The sequence below is a fragment of the Grampus griseus genome (assembly GCF_964374135.1).
Source record: "Grampus griseus genome assembly, chromosome: 8".
Taxonomy (NCBI): domain Eukaryota; kingdom Metazoa; phylum Chordata; class Mammalia; order Artiodactyla; family Delphinidae; genus Grampus; species Grampus griseus.
The window spans coordinates 74986576-75011871 of NC_139002.1; the positions used below are offsets into that span (position 1 = coordinate 74986576).

At 49.4% G+C, this 25296-nt stretch overlaps 1 protein-coding gene across 1 annotated transcript in view; it reads left to right on the plus strand.

The window, feature by feature from the left end:
- The window catches only part of SLC6A5 (solute carrier family 6 member 5), a gene marked incomplete at its 3' end in the record, with an annotated part of 52281 nt that overhangs the window by 13213 nt on the left and 13772 nt on the right, over positions 1 to 25296 (plus strand). Inside the window, exons 5-11 of the mRNA XM_082660490.1 lie at positions 1068 to 1209; positions 4331 to 4463; positions 12795 to 12929; positions 14874 to 14977; positions 18411 to 18535; positions 23825 to 23937; positions 24676 to 24807. Of these exons, the coding sequence (XP_082516616.1) occupies positions 1068 to 1209; positions 4331 to 4463; positions 12795 to 12929; positions 14874 to 14977; positions 18411 to 18535; positions 23825 to 23937; positions 24676 to 24807 (884 nt within the window). The remainder of the gene's footprint in view (positions 1 to 1067; positions 1210 to 4330; positions 4464 to 12794; positions 12930 to 14873; positions 14978 to 18410; positions 18536 to 23824; positions 23938 to 24675; positions 24808 to 25296) is intronic.

A 25296-nucleotide genomic window follows, 5' to 3' on the forward strand; every position in this document is an offset into this window, starting at 1 on the left:
CTTTATCTAAAATATCCATCAAGTGATCATAGAAACATTGTAATGTGGTCAGGAAGACTTCAGTATCTTCCTATTTCAAATGAGGATCATCATAGGCACCTCCCAGGTCTTCTGAGGCTTCCACAAGATAATAATTGGTAAAGTGTCCAGCACGGTACCTGACATGCTAAGACTCACCTGATTAGTTCCCTGTTCCCATCCCAGCCTAGGTCAGGCATTCTCAGCCTCAGCACTATTGACATTTTGGGCTGGATAATTCTCTGTCGTGGGGCTGTCCTGTGCATTGTTGGACGTTTAGCAGCATCTCTGGCCTCTGCCCTCTAGTTGCCAGTACCACCCTTTTCCCCAAATATGACAACTAAAAATGTCCCCCGACATTGCCAAGTGCCCCCTAGTGGACAAATTCGTTCTCAGTTGAGAACCACTGTGTTCAGTCCTGTTGCAGGCTCACGAGCACATGCGAGTGTGCAGAAAGCGCGTGGCACACGTATCTTAGGGAACTTCCGTATGTCGGCCGTTGTGCCAGGCAGTAGGTTCAAGGTGGGCTTATTAGTGAGCCTTCTGTGGTAGAGCCCTTCAGAAGTTTTACTTATGTCTCATTAAAATTCATTTCTGCAAGCCATTTATTTTTTGTGGAGTCATAACGACCCGGCTTTGAATCCTGATTCTTTTCCTCATTAGCTGTGTGATTTTGGTAGAATGACCTAACCTCTGAGGCTTTTCCCTCATCTGAAAGACGGAGGCAATAGTACCCACAGCACAGGCTGTTGTGAGCCTTACGTGAGATAATGCATGTAAAGTGCTTGGCGTGTAGAGAGCGCTCCAGAAATGAGAGCCATTGTTGCCAGGACCGGGCACTGCTGGGGGGTACTGGGGGCTCTGGGATGAATAGCACACAATTTGGGGGTTCATCTGCGTCTAGCTTTGCTCGGTTAATACCCTCGCAAAGTTACTCTCCAATATTTGGCAAATATGTTTGGCTTTTATTTTTAAGTTGCTAGAGAGATACACGTGTCTACTTCCTGTACAGATTTAACTGTGTTTTCGTTCCATCCTCTCCTAAACAGATTCCTGTGTGATCAGTGACCATCCCAAAATACAGATCAAGAACTCAACTTTCTGCATGACGGCTTATCCCAACTTGACAATGGTTAATTTCACCAGCCAGGCCAACAAAACATTTGTCAGTGGGAGTGAAGAGTATTTCAAGTAAGATTTTTAAAAAACTTTTCTAAGAGAAACCCAGTGAATTAGTGACTATCCAACTTGTAGCCTAGAGGGATGGGTTGCCTCCCTCTGTACCTCCCTACATACTCAGATGCTCAGGGAGGAAGATTTTTTTCCCTGGACTGGCTTCTGGGAGCGGGTTACTGTGCCCTGTGGGCCTGGAGAGGAGAGTTGGCTGAATGCTGGTGGGAACAGAATTGGTGCTGCTGTAGTTCATGACGCTGATGCCAAAAACATTGCAAAACCTTCCTCCGATGCGATCTAAGCAGACCTTCAGTTGACTAGGTTGTTTTTTGTTTTTACTTGTTTTATTTTTTTCCTTCTGCACTTGTGAAGGGAAGAGAGACAAAAATTCAGGAAAGTCAGGAAACAAATCATGATCAGTGATTTGGTTTAAAGAAGAACTAATTCTTTCCTTTTTTTTCTTTTTTAAACAGTTCTGTCTTAGTTTTCTACTTTCTTCGTCCATTTTGCCAGACACTGGGGATTGAGGAAATCCTCAGCCACCACAGGAAGATTTAATAATGTTCAGGGAATTATTTCATAAGGGAGGTAGATGGAGACAGAGTTCAACAGAGAGTAGATAATGTTCTCTAGCTAAGCCTTAAGTCGGGGCTTGTAAACTCAAATGTACTTGGGGGCTTGGTAGGGAGGTAGAGGTAAGACAATAGAGAATGGTGGGGACTGTGGCCAACAGGAGGGGAGGTCTGCCCAGTGGAAGGGAGGCTGCTGATGCTCAGCTCCAACTGGCCCCTGTCTTATGGGAATTGTAGGCAGTGCTGCCAGAGCTTCCATTTTACAAGAGAAGTTGGAAATCAAATAGGAGTTTTTGTGTCTCTCCCACTTTAAATGTTAGCAAACGAATTCAGATGAAACACTGGGGTCACGTAAAATGCATGTGTCAGGGGGCCCCTGGTTTGTGGCCTTTACTTAGATAATAGGAAGTGGTTACTACTGTTCCCACTAGTTCTTCCAAGCTTTATCTCTTGTGGACTTAGAGGGCACATGGATGTTTCCTGTAGAACAGAAGGGGGGCACTTAGGCTGAATGAAGAAATAATCCCCTTTGAAGAAAACGTAGGACCAGTGAGGGTGGGCCTTGATTCACCCTGAGCTCTGAGAAAGGAGTCTGACCTCGTGGTGGGCTGAAATCTGATCACATAATCCATGTGGTCAGGTGTATTATGAAGTGTTTTGCAAATCTGCTTTTGGTGGCTTTGCTAATCCTCTGGGACCAGTCTTAGTTTCCAAGAGGGAATGTTATCAGGAGCTTCTTGGGGCCCATCCAACATCCCTTATTAAATCATGGAGTAGTTGAGATGGCCAAGGGGCCGTGGAATTGTTGGCTAGATGGCCTGCCCATTGTAGGGTTGGGGGTCCTTTTCAGTGCTTTAGAAGTATGGTCCCTAAGGTTTGGTAGCCCAGGTTGGTTCCACCCTTGGTGACTTCTACTCTACTCTAGAGCCCAGATTGCCCCAGGAGTTGAGACTAAAAGAGCTCCGGGTTGCTCTTGTGAACCGCAAAACAGCCTCTCACAGTGTCGCTGGCTAGCTGGCCGGAGGGGTGCTGTCCCCTTCACTTCCCTCAGCAGGTCAGGACACTCGGCTGTCATGTCTGCAGTCCAGTAGAGTCTGGATGCTGGCTGGCCCTTGATTCAGGTCACAGAAAGACACCCACCTACATGCACAGCACTTTCATCCAGGCTATGTGACTTTATCACAGAGTTGAGGGGATTGTCCCCTCTGGCGTCATGACTCATGGTCTCTGAAGCTGCTTCCTGTCCCCAGGGATGAGGCTACCTGCTCGCCCTCTAGCCAGGGATGTGGGCGTCGCCACCTTCAGCTTACACACAGGTGCCAGCAGCCGCTACAGATGAGCGCCAGCCCCCTTCTGTTTGCGGCTGGTTGTCTGTCTTCGAATACGTTCCTTGAGTAAGGCCCCGCCAGCCCTGCTTTTACATTTCAGCCAACCTCAGCCCTGGGACACGCTCATCACAACCTGAACTAAAATGCACGGTGGCATTTTAAATTCTTTTACCATAATGACTCTGTACTGAATTTTTTAAATTTAAAGTTGTACAAAAACTATTGGGATACGTTCTCACAAAAGAGTAGAACAATACAGAAACACACAAAAATCATCCTTGACAGTTTAGAGTTTCTGTTACTGATGTGTCCTTATGTAAAGACAACAACCTCCATAATGCCCATTCCAGGGGCTGCTACACCAGGACCCCCGACGCTGTTGGATTTGTTGCACTGCTCCTGGGGCAGCTCCAGATGATGGTGGAGCTGACATAGCCTTGTTCAGAGCCTGCCCAGGGCCATAAATAATTTTTTTTAAGTCGAAGTATAGTTGAATTATAATATGGTGTTAATTTCAGGTATATAGCAAAGTGATTCAGTTACACACACACACATATTCTTTTTTAGAGTCTTTTCCCTTATAGGTTATTACAAAATATTGAGTATAGTTCCCTGTGCTAATACAGTAGGTCCTTTAGGACCATAATTTTTTTTTAAATTTATTTATTTTTGGCTGCGTTGTATCTTCGTTGCTGCGCGCGGGCTTTCTCTAGTTGCAGCGAGTGGGGGCTACTCTTCACTGTGGTATGCAGGCTTCTCATTACGGTGGCTTCTCTTGTTGCGGAGCACGCGGCTCTAGGCGCACGGGCTTCAGTAGTTGTGGCACGCGGGCTCAGTAGTTGTGGCTCACGAGCTCTAGAGTGCAGGCTCAGTAGTTGTGGAACACGGGCTTAGTTGCTTTGAGGCATGTGGGATTTTCCTGGACCAGGGCTCGAACCTGTGTCCCCTGCATTGGCAGGTGGATTCTCAACCACTGCGCCACCAGGGAAGCCCCTTTAGTGCCATAATTAATTAAAAGCAGGGTAAATTCAGTTGGTCTCACCGCAGACAGCTGTGGGAGGGAGCCCGGATCAGCAAATCCCTCACAACCTGATCTGATCAGGTCCCTGATGGGGAGGGTGGGGATGCTGGGATTTTGTCTGAGGCTCTGCAGGAAGATAAAGCCTGCAGACTGTCACCTCCGCCAGCTCATCCTTCCCCTCCTTCCTCCCCTCCCTTCTCTCTCCTTTCAACTCATAGGTACTTTGTGCTGAAGATTTCTGCAGGGATTGAATATCCTGGCGAGATCAGGTGGCCACTAGCCTTCTGCCTCTTCCTGGCTTGGGTGATTGTGTATGCATCCCTGGCAAAAGGAATCAAGTCTTCAGGAAAAGTAAGAACTTGTATTTATCTGAGAGAAAGCTCTGGGACCCCCAGGGCTGTTTGTGTCATAGAGCAGCCAAAGGGCACTGGGATGAGAGTCGGGAGGTGTGGGTGGAATTCTGACTCGTCCCTGAGTAGCTGTGAGGCCTTGGACAAGTGACTTCACTGCTGTCTGTAAAATGGGATAATGCCTTTCTCCCCGGGAGGTTTTAAGGGTTAACTGAGACAGATGTACTCAGGGCTCCTTGTGGATGGCGGGGGCTCTGTGGTGAGTTTCCTTCCTTCCCTATTGGGGACCCTTCACTCAGCAGATGGCACTCCCCGATAGGATTCAATCTCTCCCGAAAGTCTAGAGTTGGTGCTGCCGGCTTTTTGCTTCTTGGTCTGGCTGCCAGCTCAGTCACTGCTCCTCCCAGGAAGCTGCAAGAAGATCAAAGTTGTGAAGGGGATTCCTTCTCCTCACTCCTGACCACCCCGTTCTCCGTCTTTCGTGCCCTTTCTCCAACCCCCTCCCAACACTCTCCCATCCCACGTGCCCCCAGCATGACAGGGCGATAATCCTGCCAGTGGGAGTTTGGTCGAGCACGTGCTGGGCCCCTCTTGCTAGATAGTCGCTTGGCAGGTCCTTTGGAGGTGGTGGGACACCCACCCCAAGCTCAGTTCCAAGGCACGGCAGGCACGGTGTGCAGGGTCCCTCAGGACACGCTGGATGTTGTGGTAAAGGTCCCAGTGTTTTCCCCTCATCTTCCTTCTGCTTTAGAAAAACCCCGTGAAACGGTTAACCAACCACTTTGATGAAAACCAATACGAGTTCATCGTCTGGAGGGTCATTTGCATGTCTCAGCATGAAACCCCAAATGTCTTTACGGCCCAAGGAATAGAATGTGATGGTGGACTCTGAGACCATAGGTTGTGGAGTTCGGCTTGGTCCAGTCGTCCAGGCCAGGGTTTACTGTGGTCACAATAGCAAACAACCCGTTTGGAAGGATCCGGCCTCACGGGGGTGAGGGTCCGTGCCGCCTCTCACCTCCCAGGCATGCTTCACAGGCCCCACCAGGCACCCACACCTGGCACCCATCAGCTACAGAGAGCGGTCTGTCTTCTCCCTGGACGCATGGACAAGCTCACGAGGGCCGTCTGATAACAATTCTTTCTGGTGCCCTCCGTGTAATCTGGTTCCACACGGGCTTGAATGGTGGATTCTGGCAGCTTGGTCAGGGTCACCTGAGCCAGTGGTGCCCTTAAATGACATCAGGTGGGGAGAGAGCCAGACTGGGGGTTAGGAGACCCGGGTTCTAGCCCCCCAGCCCTTCCGTGGTGTTTTCTGTGTAGGGACATCTCCGCTTGGACGATGAAACCTGGTTGAGCTTCGGATTTGCCCTTCGCTTTTATTTATTTAGCCGATAAGTGGAAAGCGGATTTCCTTTGTCTTAGCTATTTCAGGAGGCTTCGGTTGTCTCATTTCTAAAGTGAAGGCAGTTGGATTGGGCGATGTCTAAGACCTGCTGGCTCTAACATGATTCTGTCAGAACACTTGCTGGGTGAGCTGGGGGTACTTTTCCTCTCTGACCTCTGTTTCCCCCTCTGTAAAATGAGAGCTGGGATTGAGGACCCTGCTAGCTCTGAATGAGTATTATGAGACTGGAGCAATTGTTTTTCTAGGGCAGCAGGAAGATGAGGAAATGTTAACATGACCCTCACAGTAACGTCCTGTGAGTCCTGAGGTTTCCTGGGCTCCTCGCCTTCCGTGACTTGGAACTGAGCTTGGAGTGGCAGTAAAGGGCCAGCCAGGGCTTCCCTGGTGACGCAGTGTTTGAGAGTCCGCCTGCCGATGCAGGGGACGCAGGTTTGTGCCCCAGTCCGGGAAGATCCCACATGCCACAGAGTGGCTGGGCCCGTGAGCCATGGCCGCTGAGCCTGCGCGTCTGGAGCCTGTGCTCCGCAATGGGAGAGGCCACAACAGTGAGAGGCCCGCGTACCGAAAAAAAAAAAAAGGGCCATCCAGGTGGTGATTGTTTAGCAAGAGGGACCATGTCTTTGCTCAGCCAAAATCGAACTGCAGGACCATCATGTATAGCTAGAGATGGAGAGAGGGCACCTTCAACCATAATCGAAGTGGCCGGACAGGTCTCTAGCAGGATAGGCTAGAAGGTGTGATTGGCAGGAGAAGAGGTGTTAGGTGAGGAGGATCAGAACAGCAGCCTTGTTGGCGACATGAGGAAGGATGGCCTGGTGGCTTTAGAGTCAGACCAGTCTGAGTTCAAATCCTGTCTTGATCACTTTCTAGTTGTGTAACTCTGGAGAAGCTGTTTAACCATTGGAACCTCAGTTTCCTCATCTGTAAAATGGGGATAATAGTACATACCTCGTACAGCTGTTCTAAGATTAGGTGAGAGAATATATATATATATAATATATATAAATATATAATAAATAAATATATATATATAAAATACCTGGCATATGATCAGTTCTTAATTGACATTAACTCTTTTCATTTTTGTGATAATGATTGGCTGATGTATTGAGTGGATATTTTCCCATGATGACATCTTGAAAGCAGTGGCTCTGGTGGGAAAATGGAAAGAGAAAGGGAAGTTGGTTGAACACTCTGTGTGCCAGGCACTCTGCTAACTACTTCATCTGCATTAGGGCATTCAATCTGCCCAACAACCAGCTAGGTAAGGACATTTCTTCCCATTTTATAGATAGAGAAGCTGAGGCGCATCAAGGTAGAGTAAATTGCTGGAGGTCACACAGCTTTTTTTTTTTTTTTAATGGTGTAGTATTTACATATAACCTACTCACAAACTCCCGAATACTTTATTTTACTTTATTATTTTTTAAATTATTTATTTATTTATTTGGCTGCGCTGGGTCTTAGTTGCGGCATGAGAACTCTTAGTTGCAGCATGTGGGATCTAGTTCCCTGACCAGAGATGGAACCCGGGCTCCCTGCATTGGGAGCGCAGAGTCTTAGCCACTGGACCACAGGGAAGTCCCGGTCACACAGCTTTTAAGTGGCAGCGCTGGGATTTGAACCCAGGTCTGTCTCCCTTTAAAGCCTAGACTCTTTCTACTACGTGACATCCTCTCCCAAGGAGGGGCTGTTAGGAATAGATGGAAATGCAGAATTCTGGAGCCATCATTTGCATCTGGGGGGATAAAAGTCCCCCCCACTGTGAATCAGGACCCTTGCACTGCTACCCCGTCCTGCTGTCAATAGCTGTCATTGCCAGCTGGGCAAGTCCCAGGAGGCATCCGGGTCCCATCTTCCACGTCTGCAAATTCAAGGTTAAGATAAATATTCTCTAAGATCCTTCTTTGCTTATCAGTCTGCAGTTTTGGGGGGATGGTGTTAGGATCAGTTCTTGGCATTGATTTAGAATTTAATCCTTGGTGCTAGATTTTCTGGGCTCTCTCTCTCTGAAATGGGGATTTTTGAGTAGCCCTGAGCAAGTCAGCTTTTCTTTTAGATCTGCTAAGTTATCTTTCTGCTTCATTGAGCGAGGCTTCCAATTAGGGTTCAATGATGGATTTTCTTTTAATGAGGAATACCACCGGAAATAATGCCTCCCGGTTTATTATCCTGCCCCGGCTCGTGCAGACATTAATCACGGAGCTTTGTTTGGAAGCACGGCTGCAGCACCTCATTATGACGGGCTCCTTTGTGACCGAAGTTCCACCAAGACTGTCATTTCTAAACAACAGAGATGTCCTTCTTCTGTTGCGGCAAGATAAACTCTGTTCCTCTTGTTCAGGGCCCTAGGAGACAAGAGTGGCCGGTTGCTTCCTATGAGACCTGAGTCTCCCTTTGAGCAGCTAGAATTCCAGAGGCACGGGCGACCAGCAGGCAGCCTGAAGGTCAAATGCAGCCCATCTGACCTCAGGGGCCGCTCTTCTGAGAGTTATGGCGAGGACACAAAGCCAGCTTAATTAGCTGGCACTGGCTGGGGTGGGGACAGTGGCCTTACCACCTGTTCAGGGCTCCCGTTGTGAGGACTGTGCTGCCAGGTGTCGGGCCAGCAGGCTCAGATCAACTCGTCATTGTCACTCCTGCCAAGTATAATTCATTACTGTTCAAGTTTAATTCTGCTGGCAGTCCATCCTGAAACATTCTGAAGCCCCCGTGACACAGGAGAACTAGCTGTGAAGAGACCTCCACAAACACCTGACTAACACTTGACTCACATCGGAGGCATCCCCGGGATTTCGAAATGAAACTGTGTGCCCTTTCAGTTCACCTCAATCCCCATTGACAAAGTGAGTGCATCATTCCACATACCAGGGCCGGACCTGGTGAGGCAAGCAAGTGCCTAGGGGGGTGTGAAATTTAAGGCGGTGCTCACTCCCAGGTTCCTGCATGTGCAGGCTCGGCCCCATGAGGGTCAGTGCTTCCTTAAATTGTGCACCCCGGGTGTTCCCTTGCCTCACTCTAGTCCCCGCCCTGCCTCACACATTTCTGATCCTGTGGCCCAGGGAGTGGCATTAAAGGTATGGAAATAGGCTTTGTAGTTAGAAAGCTTCAAGTCTGGATCTTGGCTCCAGCTGGGAGACCTTGAGTGAGATATTTAACCCTTTGTGAGAGGCTTAACCTGAGCCTCAGTTTCCTCCTCTGTAAAATGGGACTGCCAAGAGCTGATCCACGGAGGGAACTCCAGAAATGCACTGTCTCCCGCACTCAGATGGGAGCAGCGTCTCAGCCGGTTAGACTGGTGCCACTCTTGGGGTCTTCTTCCTGCCAGATCCCACTTTCTATGTCATCTCCTCTCCCTTGCCTCCTTCCACCCTCATCTCCCACCAGCTCCACATGGTCAGGAGGTGAAGAGGATATCCCTTAGTTGTCACCCTGCCCCTTCTGTCTTGGCGGGGCCCCACCCGGCCCTGTAGCATTCCTCTCCCCAGCCCCATCCGACAGCTGGGAGGACAGCCCGGGTCATCCTGTGGTGGGTGATTTTCTCCTGAGACGTCAGATGCCTTTGGGTTTCCTACCGTCTGTGTGTGGAAGAGTTTCACTTAAGGGGGAGAGAAGCAGCTTTGGGGGTGGATAGGAGGGAGCAGGGAGCCCCTCCTTCATGGTCCCTGGTAATTCCAGTGCCTCAGGGCAAAGAGTGAAGGGGGCTGCTGTCCTGGGGAACGGGGAGGAGACTCCTGGTCAGTGGTGGCAGCAGTGCAGAGAAAAGGAGACCAGCCCATCTCTGGTCTGTAGACAGGAAGACTTTGGTCTTGACGAGTAATTGGGTTTAGAGGAAGAAATAACTCCTTATCTTTCCTTGACCTGCAGCCTGTCCCATTTCAGCTGACGGAAACTCTGCCCACCAGCTGCTGAGGCCACAACCTTTGGGGTCACCCTTGACTCCTGCCTCCCGCCCCCCTCACTCCACATTAAATTGGTCAGGAAGTTCTGTTGCTCTTCCTGCACGGTGTATCCGGTTTCTGATCATTTCTCCTAACTCCCTGAAACACCCTGGGTGGAGGCATCGCTGTCCCTTGCCTGGAATGCTGCTGTGGCCTCCTAACCGCTGCCCCTGCAGTGTAAACGTGACGCAGCAAGCCGGCGACAGCTAAAATGTTAGATCGTATCACTCCTCTGCCCAAATCCCTGCAGTAGTTCCCCATCCCCTCCCCACCCACACGGGCCCACAAGGCTCTGCAGGATCTGTCCCTGCCTCCACCCCTACCCCTGCCTTCCTCTCCCACCTGTGCCCCTGCCCAGCCACAGCGGCTGTCTGGCTGCCCCTAGAAGGCTGGCACACTCCCTTCTTAGGGTCTTTACTCCAGCGGTTCCCTCTGTCTGGAATGTTCTCCCAGATATCCAGTTGGCGCATTCTCACTTCCTTCAAGTCCTGGGCAACTTCTCAGTGAGGCCTTCCCTGTCCTCCCCTTTATTATGGCCATCGTCCCAGCCACCCTGCCCAGCATGTGCCTGGAACATATTAGATGCTCAAGAATATGTGTGCCTATGTATGCATGTGTGTGTATTTGTTGGATTAATAAGAAGTAACCCCGAGAGATTTATCTTCATCTCAACCCTAACTTTCCCTCAATCCATCCTTTGCAAGTCCTTGGATCAGTTCTCATCTCTTAAACATCCCAGTGCCTGCCAGTCGCTGCCGGGCTGGAGCCCCTGTCAGGCCATGGGCTCTGTGCAGCCAGTGTGTGACGGGGACTCTATCTCCCGCCCGGAGGCAGGTGTTCTGGGTTCCCCAGGATGGAAGGCTGGGGGTGAGCACAGAGGGGCTCTGAACCAACAGTGCTCAGCCGGCTGTCTATGCCCATCCTGTGGGTGAGGATGAGGGAGGGTTTGGTGGTCCAGGACAGGAGCTTAGCCTCATCCTTCCAAGTGTCTCCTACTGTACTTTTGGGATGTAACTGGCCTATGAGCTGAGGGTTGCGAGGGTTATTAAATTTAGGAGTCATTGGCAAGACAGAAATGGTACTTCCCTTTCCAGGGTCCCAGGCCTGTTCCATGGCGTATGCATCGTCCCATTGTGCTCTTCCAACAGCCCTGTGAGGAGTATGCTTTTGTTATCACCACTGTGCAGGTGTGGGCACTGAGACTCAGTGAGGTTAAGTCACTTCCCAAGGTGGCCCAGCTCATAAGTGATGGAGCTAGGGTTGGAACTCAGGCCCGTTGGAGTGCAGAGCCCAAGCTCTCCCAGTCTGCTCTTCTCTCTGTCTACTGAATCCTGGTCTCAAGCCCTTCCTGCATTCTGAGTTTTTTTTTTTTTTTTTTTTTGCGGTACGTGGGCCTCTCACTGCTGCGGCCTCTCCCGCTGCAGAGCACAGGCTCCGGACGCACAGGCTCAGTGGCCATGGCTCACGGGCCCAGCCGCTCTGTGGCATGTGGGATCTTCCTGGACCGGGGCACGAACCCGCGTCCCCTGCATTGGCAGGCAGACTCTCAACCACTGCGCCACCAGGGAAGCCCCATTCTGAGGTTTGATTGACAGATAAGGAAGGTGCCTCTCACTCATCCCCATTCAACCACAGCCCCCAAGTTCTGCTGATGATATTTCCCAAATATTTCTTGGCTCTGGTCCTTCCCTCTCGTTCAGAATCCAGGAGCCTCCTTTGGCTGGTACTCAGGGCCTCCACGACCTGTCTCCTCCCATGTCTCTAGTGCCCCATTGCTCTTAGTCTCAACTGTGCGCTGTGCTCCTAGTGAATTTAGGGCCTTGCCCTCACCCCTGCCTTTCCCACTTTCTTCCCTCACCTTCCCACCTCACCTCACCTCCTCTGCGTTGCACTTGGCCTCTAAGATCCGACTCGCACGTCATCGCCATGCATCTTTCTGTAATCTCCTGGACTGAACCCAGTGTCCTCCCCAGGACTTCACAGTATCCTGTTTGGAACTGCTTCGCCCATTATTCAGACATTGTCTCTGGGTCTCCGAGGTCGAGTTCCTTCACCGTTATGCATCTAAGCCCTGGCACAGCTCCCAGGTCATAGTAGGCCGTGATAAATGCTTGTTGAACTTAACTGCATTGAATGACCATCTGTTACAAGTTAGATGCTGTGCTAGGGGCCCATTTAATCCTCAATTATTTTAAGAAACGTGCTATTATCCCCAGTTTACAGCTGCAGAAACTGAGATTCAGAGAGCTGATTAGCTTGACCTAAGTCTCATAGCTACTCAGGGCCAGAGATGTGATTTTATTTGAACCTAAATATGTCTAATTCTAAGATCATGGTTCTCTCATGTCACTAGGCTGCCTCACTTAGGGTGTGTGTATAAACAAGGATGGAAAACTTAAGATAAAGAAATTAATCTCTAATGGTGGGATTTGGGGCCTGAAGCAGAGGGTGGGCTAGGAGTTAGGGAGGAGGGGGGCACATAACCTTTCTCTTTCAGTTGGTCCTTAGGGAGTTGTCCACTTCTGCGCTGCAGGCTGACTCAATCCACAGTCTTGGGTGTTCCCCTCAAGATTTCATTTCTGGGCTTCCCTGGTGGTGTAGTGGTTGAGAGTCCGCCTGCCAATGCAGGGGACACGGATTCGTGCCCCGGTCCGGGAAGATCCCACATGCCGCGGAGCGGCTGGGCCCGTGAGCCATGGCCACTGAGCCTGCGCGTCCGGAGCCTGTGCTCCGCAACGAGAGAGGCCACAATAGTGAGAGGCCCGCGTACTGCAAAAAAAAAAGACTTCATTTCTGGCTCTCTCTGATTCACCTTTGGTCCCAGTGCCTTCCTTGTGTCCCCAGACCTGGAAGAGTTTGGGGAAAACTACCCTATCAGGCACTTGCGTCCGGGTGGCAGCTCACACTCTGCCTCTGTCGATGCTCCTTTGGTCACATCCCGTGTGTCTGCTCCTTCCTGCCCCCATGTCGGTGGCTTTTCCAGGTGGTGTACTTCACGGCCACGTTCCCGTACGTCGTGCTGGTGATTCTTCTCATCCGAGGAGTTACCCTGCCTGGAGCTGGCGCTGGGATTTGGTACTTCATCACGCCTAAGTGGGAGAAACTTACGGATGCCACGGTGGGCTTCTGATTTCATTTATGATGTGCCTGTGGGGGGAACGGCACATGGGGGTGGGTCCCGCTGCCGGACACTGTTTAGCAGAAGGGGTCAGACCTCCGCCCACAGGGCATTTCACTGTTTGCCTTTACAAACTCCTGATAATCTTGAAATGTTACACACTCTGGAAGTTTTTAATGAGAACTGAGCAGCTGGGGGTTTCAGATTCCTGGAATAGTTGTCCTATGCCTGGGAGGCTGCAGAGGCTGAAATGAAGAATGAAATTCCCTTAATAGCTTTGGGCCGCCTCATGCCACTTATCTGTTGCTAATTATAGTGTGTTGGAAATGGAGTTTTCCTGGTTGGAAAATAATAGCACTTAGGCAAACCGCAAGCAATTATAATTTAAAGGGCTCAGACAGATTTGAATACTTCTGACACACGGAGACACAGAGCCAGCACACACTTACACTTTCTCTTGGCATATTCTGTACAGGCATATCTTACTCTAAAATTCCCAACCCCCAGAACTTCACATGAGGGGGTGATTGTTTAATAAGAAATGCATTTTCTCACCTTAAAGAAAAATCTGCTTTTCCAGAAGATTTTAAGAAAGCAAAACTAGGATTGAGTTTGCACATAATGAAAAACCTCCAGATAATGGCAGCTTTAACAAAAGTTTATCTCACTTGCAGCCCAGTGGTAGATAGTCAAGCCCTGGTTGGGTGGCTCCACAGTGTCCCAGGTTCCTGTCTTTCCGCCCCACCATCCTCAGTGAATACCTGCCATGTAGCTGCCAGAGCTCCACCCATCATGTCAGCATTCCAGGTGGCACAAAGCAGTGAGGGAAGAGACAGAGATAGGCATCCTCCTTCTCTTTAAAAGAGGAGAAAGCCCAGAAATTCCACATAACACTTGATTTTCTCATCATTGGCCAGAAACTAAGTCATATGATGATTTCCTCTCAGCTGCACCTCTCCTGGATTCTGGGAGTTGGCCATTTGGCCGGACATATGGCTGCCTTTAAATAAAACCACAGCTTTGTTAGTGAGGAGCATGGGAGAATGGAGGTTGTGGTACAGGCTTTGGCAGCACACACTTGAACTTTCTCTTTGCATATGTTAAGCACAATTTAAAAAGCAGTTTTAATTAATAAAAAGGATAGGAAGTCCATATCAAATCATATAAATCTATAGCTCAAACTCTTGAGTAGCTTTCTGGAGTTTAATGAGGACAATTAAAAGGAATCGCCAGTGGGCTCCCCTGGTGGCTCAGTGGTTGAGAGTCCGCCTGCCGATGCAGGGGACATGGGTTCGTGCCCCGGTCCGGGAAGATCCCACGGGAGAGGCCGCGGCGCTGAAAGGCCCGCGTACCGCAAAAAAAAAAAAAAGAAAAGAAAAGAAATCGCCAAGATGACCAAGAGGTATTGTCAGCCAAGTTCGAGAATGAGGAGGCACTGTAACATCCACTCAGCTGTGGCACAGAGCTTGCTTTACTTTGATGAGGGGCTACAGAAGTTCAGATTTTTAGTAAATTGTCCTAATCTTTAGGAATGTCAATTTTGTTTTTTATTTTTTGGGGGGAATGTCAATTTTAAAAGGTTTTCATTTTGTACGCATGAATATTTTTGCTGTTCCAAATTGTTTTTTTGAGTGTGTTTCCAGCTAAAGAAGGGGCTCTCCCCTTCTGTATAGTTTTATATTGTAGGGCTTGCAAGCATGAAATGTGTACATTGCTTATTGAGTTCCTCTCCTTTGATTAGAATGAAGTTAGAGTCTCCCAGGTCATTTACTGCTTTTTTGGCTTCCAGTGCAAATGACGTATGTTTCTCGTTTATGTTGGTGCCAAAGTCATCTTGTCCTGACTGCCTTTTCCCCCGGGGAGATGGTGTGGCTTTGGGAGACTCCCCTCCCCCGGGCCAGCCTCCTTCAGTGACCTTAAATCTTCCGCTCTTTTGCCTCCCAGGTGTGGAAAGACGCTGCCACTCAGATTTTCTTCTCTTTATCTGCCGCATGGGGAGGCCTGATCACTCTTTCTTCTTACAACAAATTCCACAACAACTGCTACAGGTACGTGGAGGCACTTCAAGCCCCAGAGGTAGCGGGTGAATGGGACTAGGGCCTGGGGACAGAATCATGGGCTGTGTCATCAGACACCTGAGGCCATATCCTCACGCTTCACCCAAGGCAGAGCCAGACAGTTAGCTCTGGTGTAGGGGAAATCGCCTGCTAAGGCCTAGCTGCTGGCTTCTGGTGGCCTGGCTTGGACCCCAACTTGCACCCTGATTCTGACGCATGGGATGGAATTGAGTTTCTCTGGAGGTGCCATGCAGCTGGTTGTGTCCTGGAATAGTCATTTGTGAGCTATCTAGTCCATGGATACAGTTGTATGGTAGTCGCTGATAAGTAAGGTCATTCAGTCACTCGACAAACGCCTTTCTAGAGAGCCCTGTAAGAAAGGCAGCATGGTACAGTGGAAAGAATACCTTGGTGATGGATGGGTTAATTAACTCAATGGTGGGACTCCTGTTTCAATGCATATGTATATCAAATCATCACGTTGTACACTTTAAATATGTTAAAATGTATTACAGTTTTATCTGTCAGTTAAACCCAAAGTTATGCAAACTTTGAGTCCCCTCCCAGGTTTAGGAAACAGAACATCTGGGAGGTCGGGCGGCCCGGGAATCTACATATTGAGACAGGATCCTCAGGTGACTCTGGTGCAGGGTGACATTTGGATAGTGTGATATTAGGGGACTCTGGAACCCCAAAGATGTGAGAGCGCCTGGACTGCTTCTGGAGGAGGTGACATCTGAAAGTTAAATCCATCTGTGACAAACAGTAAGAAAATACTGAGGGGCTGATTAAAAAAAAAAGAAAGAAAGAACCTTGGAGTCAGAGAGACTTGCATTTGTATTATGACTTCACCATTTTCTAAAACTCCAAGACATGGGTAAGATACTTCACTTCTCTGAATCTCTGTTTTCTCATCTGTAAAATGCAGATTATAATATTTTGTTGAAGGGTAAGAGATGATGTATGCAAAACTCCCACAGCAATATTTTGCACATCGTAGGTGCTCAGTAGACAGCAGTAGCCATTCTTATTATTTTTAATCATGCATATGAGATATTTTGTGAACCAAAAGGAAGAGATTATAGTTAAACTGTGGCCTAGCCTGGCTGGGATGGCCTCACACAAGGGACATCTATGCTGGGCCAAATTTCAAAAGGTGTTAGGGGAGGAAGGGAATGTTTTCAGGTGGGGATGAGTGTGGATGGGTGTGATGGAGACGTGGGAGGGAGCAGGTTGATGGGACTGGAGCAGGTGTGTGCTCACCGGGCAAGAAGGAAATAGGGCCTGAGAATTGGCTGAGGCCAGACTGGAGAGAGCCTTTGTGCTAGTCTCCTGGGGCTGCCGTAACAAATAGCACAGAGTGAGTGACCTGAACAACAGAGATTAATTTTCTCGCAGTTCTGGAGGCTAGAAGTCCAAGATCAATGTATCGACAGGGCTCGTTTCTTCTGAGCCCTCTCTGCATGGCTTGTAGCTGGCCGTCTTCTCCCTGTGTCTCTACATGGTCTTCCCGCTGTGCGCCCTGATCTCCTCTTCTTATAAGGACATCAATCGTATTGGATTAGCGCCCACTCTCACGATTTCCTCTTAATTTACTCACCTGGTTAAAGACCCTATTTTCAAATGCAGTCACATTCTGAGGAACTGGGGGTTGGGACGTCAACATTTACATTTTTGGGGCACCCAATTCAGCCCGTAACAGCTAGAATGCCAGACTAAGGTGTCTGAACTTCTTTGGTCATAGTTGCTTATTAACTTATGACCCGCGAGACTCAGTCTGAGCATCGTCCAAGGGGGAAGCATTGCTCTGTGCTTTGTTAGAAATGAGGCTGTGTGGTGTGGCTAATGGGCAGGAAGTCTGGGTTCAAATCAGAACCTACCATTATGAGCCCATTACCTTCCCCTGGGCCTCAGTTTCCCCATCAGTAAACTAAGGTCCTGGACAAGGTGGGCTGTATCCTGAGCACTTGCTCTGTGCCAGGCTCTGTGCGGTGCAGGCCTCATCTGGTTCTGTCCTCACAACAACCTGTGAGGGAGGTGGAGTCATTGCCACCAGTTAAAGTCAGAGTGGAGAGAAGGGAAGCCTGCAGCACTGTTGGTGGGAATGTAAATTGATACAGCCACTATGGAGAACAGTGTGGAGTTTCCTTAAAAAACTAAAAATAGAACTACCATATGACCCAGCAATCCCACTACTGGACATATATCTGATGAAAACCATAATTTGAAAAGATACATGCACTGTTTATTGTGGCACTGTTTACAATAGCCAGGACACGGAAGCAACCTAAATGTCCATCAACAGAGGAATGGATAAAGGAGATATGGTACATATATACAATGGAATATTACTCAGCCATAAAAAAGAACAAAATAATGCCATTTGTAGCCACATGGATGGACCTAGAGACTGTCATACTGAGTGAAGTAAATCAGACAGAGAAAGACAAATATCATATGATATCGTTTATATGTGGAATCTAAGAAAAGGGTAGAGATGAACTTATCTACAAAACAGAAATTTTTGTAGAGTTACAGATGTAGGAAACAAACTTATGGTTACCAGGGGGTAAGAGGGGGAAGGATAGATAGGGAGACTGGGATTGACATATACACGCTACTATATATAAACTAGATGACGAATAAGGACCTACTGTATAGCACAGGGAACTCTACTCAGTACTCTGTAATGACCTATATGGGAAAAAAATTTAAAAAAAGAGTGGATATGCGTAAAAAAATAAAGTCAGAGTGGAGAGGAAGTGACTTGGTCAAGGTCATGCCTCTAACATGTAAGAGAATTTGGCCTCACGGCTCCATCTAGCTGTGACCCCTCTCTTGGGTCTGGGATGGACAGGGCAGGCCGGGAACGGCAGCCATATGGCCAGCAGAGGGCGCCGGCACCGAGGTGCTGGTCTCTCCTCTCCCCGCCTCCCTTGCCCTTCTAGGCCCCTGTACTCCAACCCCAGGCTGTTCTCATGCTTGGTGGCATTTGTTGGTCCCACCGCCTTCTCTTCTCTCATACGTCGTTCCTGTCCCGGACTCTGCAAAAGGCCTCATCCCCTCAATTTCTGCTCTGATGGACAGACTTACCTCTGCCACTGCCAGGAGGGGAGATCCAGTTCTCGGGCAGGTGGAGCCAGAGCTCTGTCCCAGAGGCCCTGGAGCAGGGCTGTTAGGGGAGGGAGAGCTTTTTGAGTCTTTTGGTGCTTATCCACTTGGCCCAAGAGAGCCTGCGGTCAGGACTGGTGGTTCCTTTCCTTGTGAATAAGAGAGAACAAGACCAGCCTACAGTGAGTACCTATTTAGGAATGGGCATGTGGACGTGGGCACACAAACACGCGAGCACACATTCATGTGTCCCTCCCCTATCCCTTCCTCCTCACAAAGCACGCCTATTGGCAAACTTGTCTCTTCCTCCCAGGGACACCCTCATTGTTACCTGCACCAACAGTGCCACGAGCATCTTCGCCGGCTTCGTCATCTTCTCAGTCATCGGCTTCATGGCCAATGAACGCAAGGTTAACATCGAGAACGTGGCAGACCAAGGTACAGTGCGCTGGTCACCCTGCTGTCGTAGGGCAGGTTCCAGGTTCACACCCTGAGCTCCTCATTCATGCTATGCTAGGAAGTTGGCCTTCTGGAACCGGCTGGAGAGGGGGACAGCCTAGGTCCCTCTTTGCGGAGAGACCCAGAACAGCTGGAGTCTGAAGCTCATGCAGGGTTCGATCTGGCCGGTCCTTCCCCAGAGGTGTGGCTATAAAAGCCCCTTTCCTGTTTCCCTCTCCTTTCCTTCGTTTTCCTGTCCTCTGTTAACTCAGCTCCGGCAGAAGTAAGGTCTCTACCTGTTGGGCGCGGGGAGAGGATTCTCTAGGCAAACGATGGCTCCTGCAGCAGATGTAGGCACAACCTGCTTCCGGGTGGCTTTCCTTGCCGCGGGCTCTGTAGGCACCAAACGCTAATGCTCAGCGAGCACAGCCTTTTCCTGATGAAGCACTTCCCCGGTTGTCAGGTCAGATGTGTTCTCAGGGTCTTCTGCTTAGTTCGCAATGCAGACCCTGCAAATCGTTTCCCCAGTGGGTGGAAAGGTTGGACGGTGGTGGTGGGAGGGATGTGGAATACATGTTTACCTTCTGCCCAAGGGATCCCTCTATGAACGCTAACGTTTGTGTGGTCCCTCTGGAGTGTACAGAGAGCGCTCCTTTTTTATCTCATTTAATCCATATTTCTAGCACAGAATCTTGCAGAGAGTGTGTAATACTTTTAGTTGACTTTTTACTTCCACCCAGCCTTGATCTACAGAGGGTTTGGGTGCTGAGCAGGCCTCGGTGATGGAGGGATTTCATCGTGGCGTCGTGTATCATGACGGGCATTCTCTAATCAGGCATTTATGGGCTGCCTTGGTGTAGGGACTGTGCCAGGGGCTGTGGGGACAGGGCTGTGGGCCCGGACGATCCAGAGTGTGGACCTGTCTGTGACTTCCCTGTGCAGTTATCTTTCTTCAAGGAGCTCACTGCAAGTCTCAGGTAGTGGCTCAGACGCCAGCACGAGAAAGAACTAGGCCCTAGCAATGTCATCTTCTTGGTGGGCTGCTGGCTGTCTTCTGGCTCCCTAAGGATAATTAATTACTGCTTCAGCGGCGCTGATGGTGCACTGCAGGCCGCAAAGGGTTACAGAGCCAGCTTGTTGGTGGGGGTAGCTACCTCTCCCTGCAGAGGGTGCTGAACCCCCAGGGCTTTTGGTTCTGCAGCAGTGCACTAAATTAGAGGTCCCAGAGCTGAGCAAATGCCCTTCCCTGGTTGAAAAATTTAAACCTTCTGGGGAGCAGGGAGGTGATGAGGGGGAGGGAGAGAGTGGCGGAGGCTTTGTTTTGGGAGTGCCTATACCACCCGCGCTGTCCTCATTTCCCTCCAGCAGCGTAGCTGGAGCAGGTAGGCCCTGCTCCACCTGCCAGCAGATCTGAGGTGTTCTGTTATTTTTGTGACATTACTGAGCTCCTTGTGAACCAGTGGCCGAGTGGCCAGAGATAGTGATTCTTAAGATGTGGGCCCCATTCGTTAACTCTTCTGAGCGTTTCCTGCCCCAGGAAAGGGATTTGGGGGCACAAGTTGCTAAAACCCAAATTAAATTTTGGTTTTCATTTATATAAAAAGCATCAGACAAATGGCCTGTGTTTCCCTCTGAAACTTCCCCTTTCCAGAATTTTTTCATTTCCTCTGATTTTAACAGGGAGAGAGGAGTACTTCTCACAGGTTCTAACGTGTTGCGTTCATACAGTTGACCCTTGAACAATGCAAGGGTTTAGGGGCGCCGACCCTCCACGCAGTGAAAAATCCGTGTTATAATTTAGAGTCAGCCCTTCGTAGATACAGTTTCTCTGAATCTGCAATTCCTCCGCATCCTTGGATTCGACCAACTGCAGATTGTGTTGTACTGTAGTATTTATGATTGAAAAACATCTGTGTCTGGGTGGACTCGTGCAGTTCAAAACTCTGTTGTTCAAGGGCCAGCTGTACTTGGTAGTTTCTCATTGTCAACAGCACAGGGACAGTGGGTCTCATCTCCCACAGGGGAGGGGCAGTGGCCCGGGAGGTCTTCTCCCAGACCCGTGGGCAGCTAAACCTGCTCATCTGAATTCGCATACAGTCTTACATGTGATTAGCAGGCTTGTCTGATTTCCCCCGTTGTAATGGAGGCTCTGCAGAATACAGAGATCGGGGTCAGGCCTGCATCAGGTACCAGCCCCAAGCTGTCCTAGCTGGGCGACATTGGCACGTGGACATTCAGTTCATTTTTGCTGACCCAACATTAGTACCTGTGCTTTGGTATTCAGTCAAAAGCAGGTTCTCTTTAATGACCTAACACTAGTCCATTTCGTCTACAGCCCCCTTGTAAGGGAGGCTCAAAGTTATTACCCCAAATCTTGGCCGTATCAGAGCTTCTGGGGGCTTGAGGGTGGGGTTGGTGATGAGACCAAGCTGTCCTCTGCTTTTATGATGGGCACAGGGAAGGGGGCGTGGTCTTCTCAGGCATCTACTCCAGAGAAGGAGCTTGCTGGGGAGTCAGCCTTTTAGAGTCATCTCCCAGCCAACTGCTGCCTGGGGAGCACTGACTCACGGTCAGAATCCAACTCAGAGCCCTACCAAGATGCTCACCCACTAGCGGCAAGACTGGGTTGGACCACAGCAGAGGAACACAGAGGTGCGTATTGCATATAGAGTCCCAGGTCTAGGTGGTAACTCTCAGGTAACCAGGCCACTAGGAAGTTCTGCCCTGGCTCCCTCACCCCCTCATAGTTCAGAGACCCTGCTGATGAAGATGAACGCTCTCAAACTGGACTGACCGTCCCACCATCTGTCTGTCACCTGGATGCCAGTCCTTCCAAAGGCACAGGAAAGGGTTCCGGTGTTGCGCCCTCCGAGAATGCATCCACATGTAGTGGGTTTCTCAGAAGAGTAACCACTCCCTGTGTGCTGCGGGTCGTGATGGGTCCATTGACCGGAGCCCCTGGTTCTGTCTTCAGTGGCTCTCTAGGACCAAGGAGGCTGTCACTGTAGGTCTCTGGGGGCCCCACCCAAGATGCTGGCATGCAGAACCCCTTTGATCCCCTCTCATGGGAAGAGTAATAATGGTCTATGCTTACTGAGTTCTCGCCATGGCCAGGCATGGTTCTGAGCCCTTTACTTGTATCAACACGCTTAATGCTCACAGAAATTCCCTGAGTGTAGGTGCTATTATTATCTCCATTGTACAGATAAGGAAACTGACGTTTGTCCAGAGTCTTACCTACGGTCCCGCAGCTAGTAAGAGGCAGAGCCAGTTTTCTGGTCCATGGGGGAGAGAAGCCTGCGGTCCACCCACTGGGCCTTGCTGCCTACCAGAGGGAGAGGAAAGAGGCAGGACTCAGCCTCCATCAGACATGAGGGCCTAGCCCGGGGAAAACTCCTCTGTGGCTCGGACAGTCCATCTTTCTGAACTCTACAAAATGTTCTAAAAACGTATTTAAAAAATCCACTCTCTAGCCGTCTTGGATAAACAGAGTTTGCTGAAGATGATGCCTTTACCCTGCATACTTTAGGGAGGCCGCTGAAATGGAAACAGGCCGAATATTTTGAAATCATTCCCCTCCCTGAGAAAGCAGTAAAGCCCAAACGGCCAGAATCCTGTTAACGCAATGAGCCGAGGTCCTCCGGCAGTGGCCATTTGAAGACCTTCTTGTCCACTTTATGGGCCTAAACTGAACTGGCTTCCTCGGTGTTCAGGGCACTGAACTGGCTTCCTCGGTGCATGGCATTTGAGACCTATTTTGAACTGTAGCTTAATACAGATTTTTCTTTCATGGTTCACTCAGGGAGACTTCAGAGGCTGTCTCTACTGTCTGTTCAATAAATGCATCGAGCAGGGGTATCTTAGGCATTCCAGGCTTTATGTTTTAAATAACCAAGGCCCTAGGCAACACTGGGAGCTAACAACCTGATGAATTCCAGTTTAAAAAAGTGTCATTATGCTTGAGTTATAAAAACTCCAGGAGCTACGGTTTCTGGCTTCCAGACGTGCGCTGGCCGTGGATTACCCCGATGTTCCCTGGTCTCTGCCCCTTATCATCTAGGTTTCTACCTACAGGGGAATTCACAACTGCCAGGTCTTTAGCCATCTTCCCAGGGAGGCTGTGAGGAAGACAGGAACGGCTGGTGGGGCTTTCTGTTAGCAGAGAAAACTGCAGGTCAGACATCCTCCACCAAGACCACACGCGATATTTTTGGGAAAACCGGAATCAGAGCTGCTAATTTCCAATTTCATTGTCTACCCCTAAGAAAAGCTAATATTCTGTGAGTGCTGATGATGTGCAAGGCACTGGTCTCAGTGCTACCTGCGTTTCCTCATTTGTCCCTCATAACCGCCCTGTGAGGAACTATTGTTATCCCCATTTTACAGATGGGCAAGATTGAGGCTTACAGAAATTAAATAACTTCTCTAGGGTTGCACAGCTGGCAAGTCATGGAGTCTGAATTTGGACCCAGGTCTGTCTAACTATTAGAGACCAAACTCTCTTAACCCTTATATCATGCTTCCCTCTTCCCCACTTAATTACCTGTGGACTGACGTATCCCCATCTTTACCAAGCCTTTATAGGGCAAGTTCCTAAAAGCGTTGGACTGATTCATGTTTTATGTACATGGCTTCTCCTGGAGGAGTGACTAGGAACAAGGGTAACAAAATGGGGAAACGATGTCATTCTGGGCATGTTTAACCCTTACGGCAGGGTTTCTCAACCTCAGCACTCTTGACGTTTGGGTAGGATAATTCTTTGTTGTGGGGACTGTGCCATGCATGGAAGGATGTTTAGCAGCATCCCTGGCCTTTACACACTACACACCAGTAATCATCCCCCATAACATCCCAGTTACGAGAATCAAAAATGTCTCCAGACCTTGCCATGTGTGCCTAGGAGGGCAAAATCACCCCCTGTTCTAGAGGGTAATCATTACATTCTCCCCCAACTTACGAATACAAAGATGGAGGTTTTCATGTTATTCGCATGGGATACAGCCTGGCCTTAGAGTCGAGTTGGCCCCGAGTCTCTGCTTTGGCACTCTTTTTGAGCATCTCCTCTGAGTTCCCTGAGGTGTGGACCTAATTCCCCTGGTCTTTCCCTCCCGGGAGCTTGAGGTCTAATTGGGGAAATGGATAGAGAGGACTAAAAACATAGCAAATAGCAGGAGCAGCAAGTGATAACTAACAACTCGGGGCTTCCATGGAGAGAGGACCCTGTGGGCTTCCAGGAGGAGGGGGCCTTGAGCTGGACCTGTTTGCAGTCATGTGTCTTGTTCCTTCCAGGGCCAGGCATTGCATTTGTGGTTTACCCGGAGGCCTTGACCAGGCTGCCCCTCTCTCCGTTCTGGGCCATCATCTTTTTCCTAATGCTCCTCACTCTTGGACTTGACACTATGGTGAGCCCCTCCCCGCTTCGATCCCTGCTTCTTCTGAAGACTCCTGTCCTGGGTCCTGCATCCAGCCTGCAATGGGGTTGAGCTTAGTGGTCCTTAAACGCCCATCCCTGAGTGATGTAGGGGTGGTGAGGTACCTGTCCAGGGCTCAGGATAACCTTGCATTTGTGGGTGACTCAGGGGATGGGCGGAGGAGCCGTACTCTCTCCCTCTCTGTTCTCCATGCAAGTTTGAGCCTGTGTACTTCCTGCTTTTGGTGTCATTTTGCCAAAGCAAGTCCTTTGGGGCTGAATAAGGGAAAATAATATGAGGTCAATTTTAGGGGAATTGCTCTGGGGCTGAGACTACTACAGATCATGGTGACAGGCACTCAGGGTTTAGTAGTTGGGTGCAAAGAGGGTTTTTCCTCAAGCAGAAGATCAAATGCGATTTAAACGGGAGGAGAGGAATTTACATCTCATGAATACAAAGTGAAGCTTAAAGTGTCCTGATGGATGGGTATGAGTGCAGCCTCTGGGGGCTGGAAACACTGCTCTAAGGCCTACATCCTGCTTGGATTCCCCTCACTGGCCTTGTGGGTTGGACCCCAGCAAAGTCTTTCAGGCCCATCGAGGGAATGCAACCCTAAAACCCAAACCTCATACAAATACCACTTGGCCTGGTGGGAAACACAAAGGGCTTTTTGGAGCCTTTGGGGTTGGGCGGTGTGTCTCAAGTGTCGCTTTGCTGGCATCATTCCAGTTTGCCACCATCGAGACCATAGTGACCTCCATCTCGGACGAGTTTCCCAAGTACCTGCGCACACACAAGCCGGTCTTTACTCTGGGCTGCTGTGTTTGTTTCTTCATCATGGGCTTCCCCATGATCACTCAGGTAAGCTGCCTGCTGGGCACAGGCTTGGGATGGGGGCAGGTTGCAGGGGCGCCTGATGGCTCTCCAGCCTTTTACTCTTAGCTCCCGGACCTTATAACAACAGCCAAATCATTGCCATTTCCACGTAGATGGAATCAGTTCATTAGGGATTCTGACCACAGAGGGAAATATGTCACCTTGGCTACTAATGATACTTCTAGCATCTTCGTAATTGAGATGTAGCCTTCTTGAGCCAACGAGACAGGTGTGTCCTACTTTAAGAAAATGGAATACATGAAAATACTGACTAGAGAAATTGATTACCTGTAATATACAAGACTTATAGCCATTTGAGTTCCTTCTAGCCCTGAGTGTCTGGTAAGTTGAGTATTAGCTTACCTGATATATATACATATATATATATATATTGCTGTCCCTGTGACCTTGAGCGAGTCACTACTTTGGGCCTTGGTTTCTGCATCTGTAAAATGATAGCTTGAAAGGAGATGG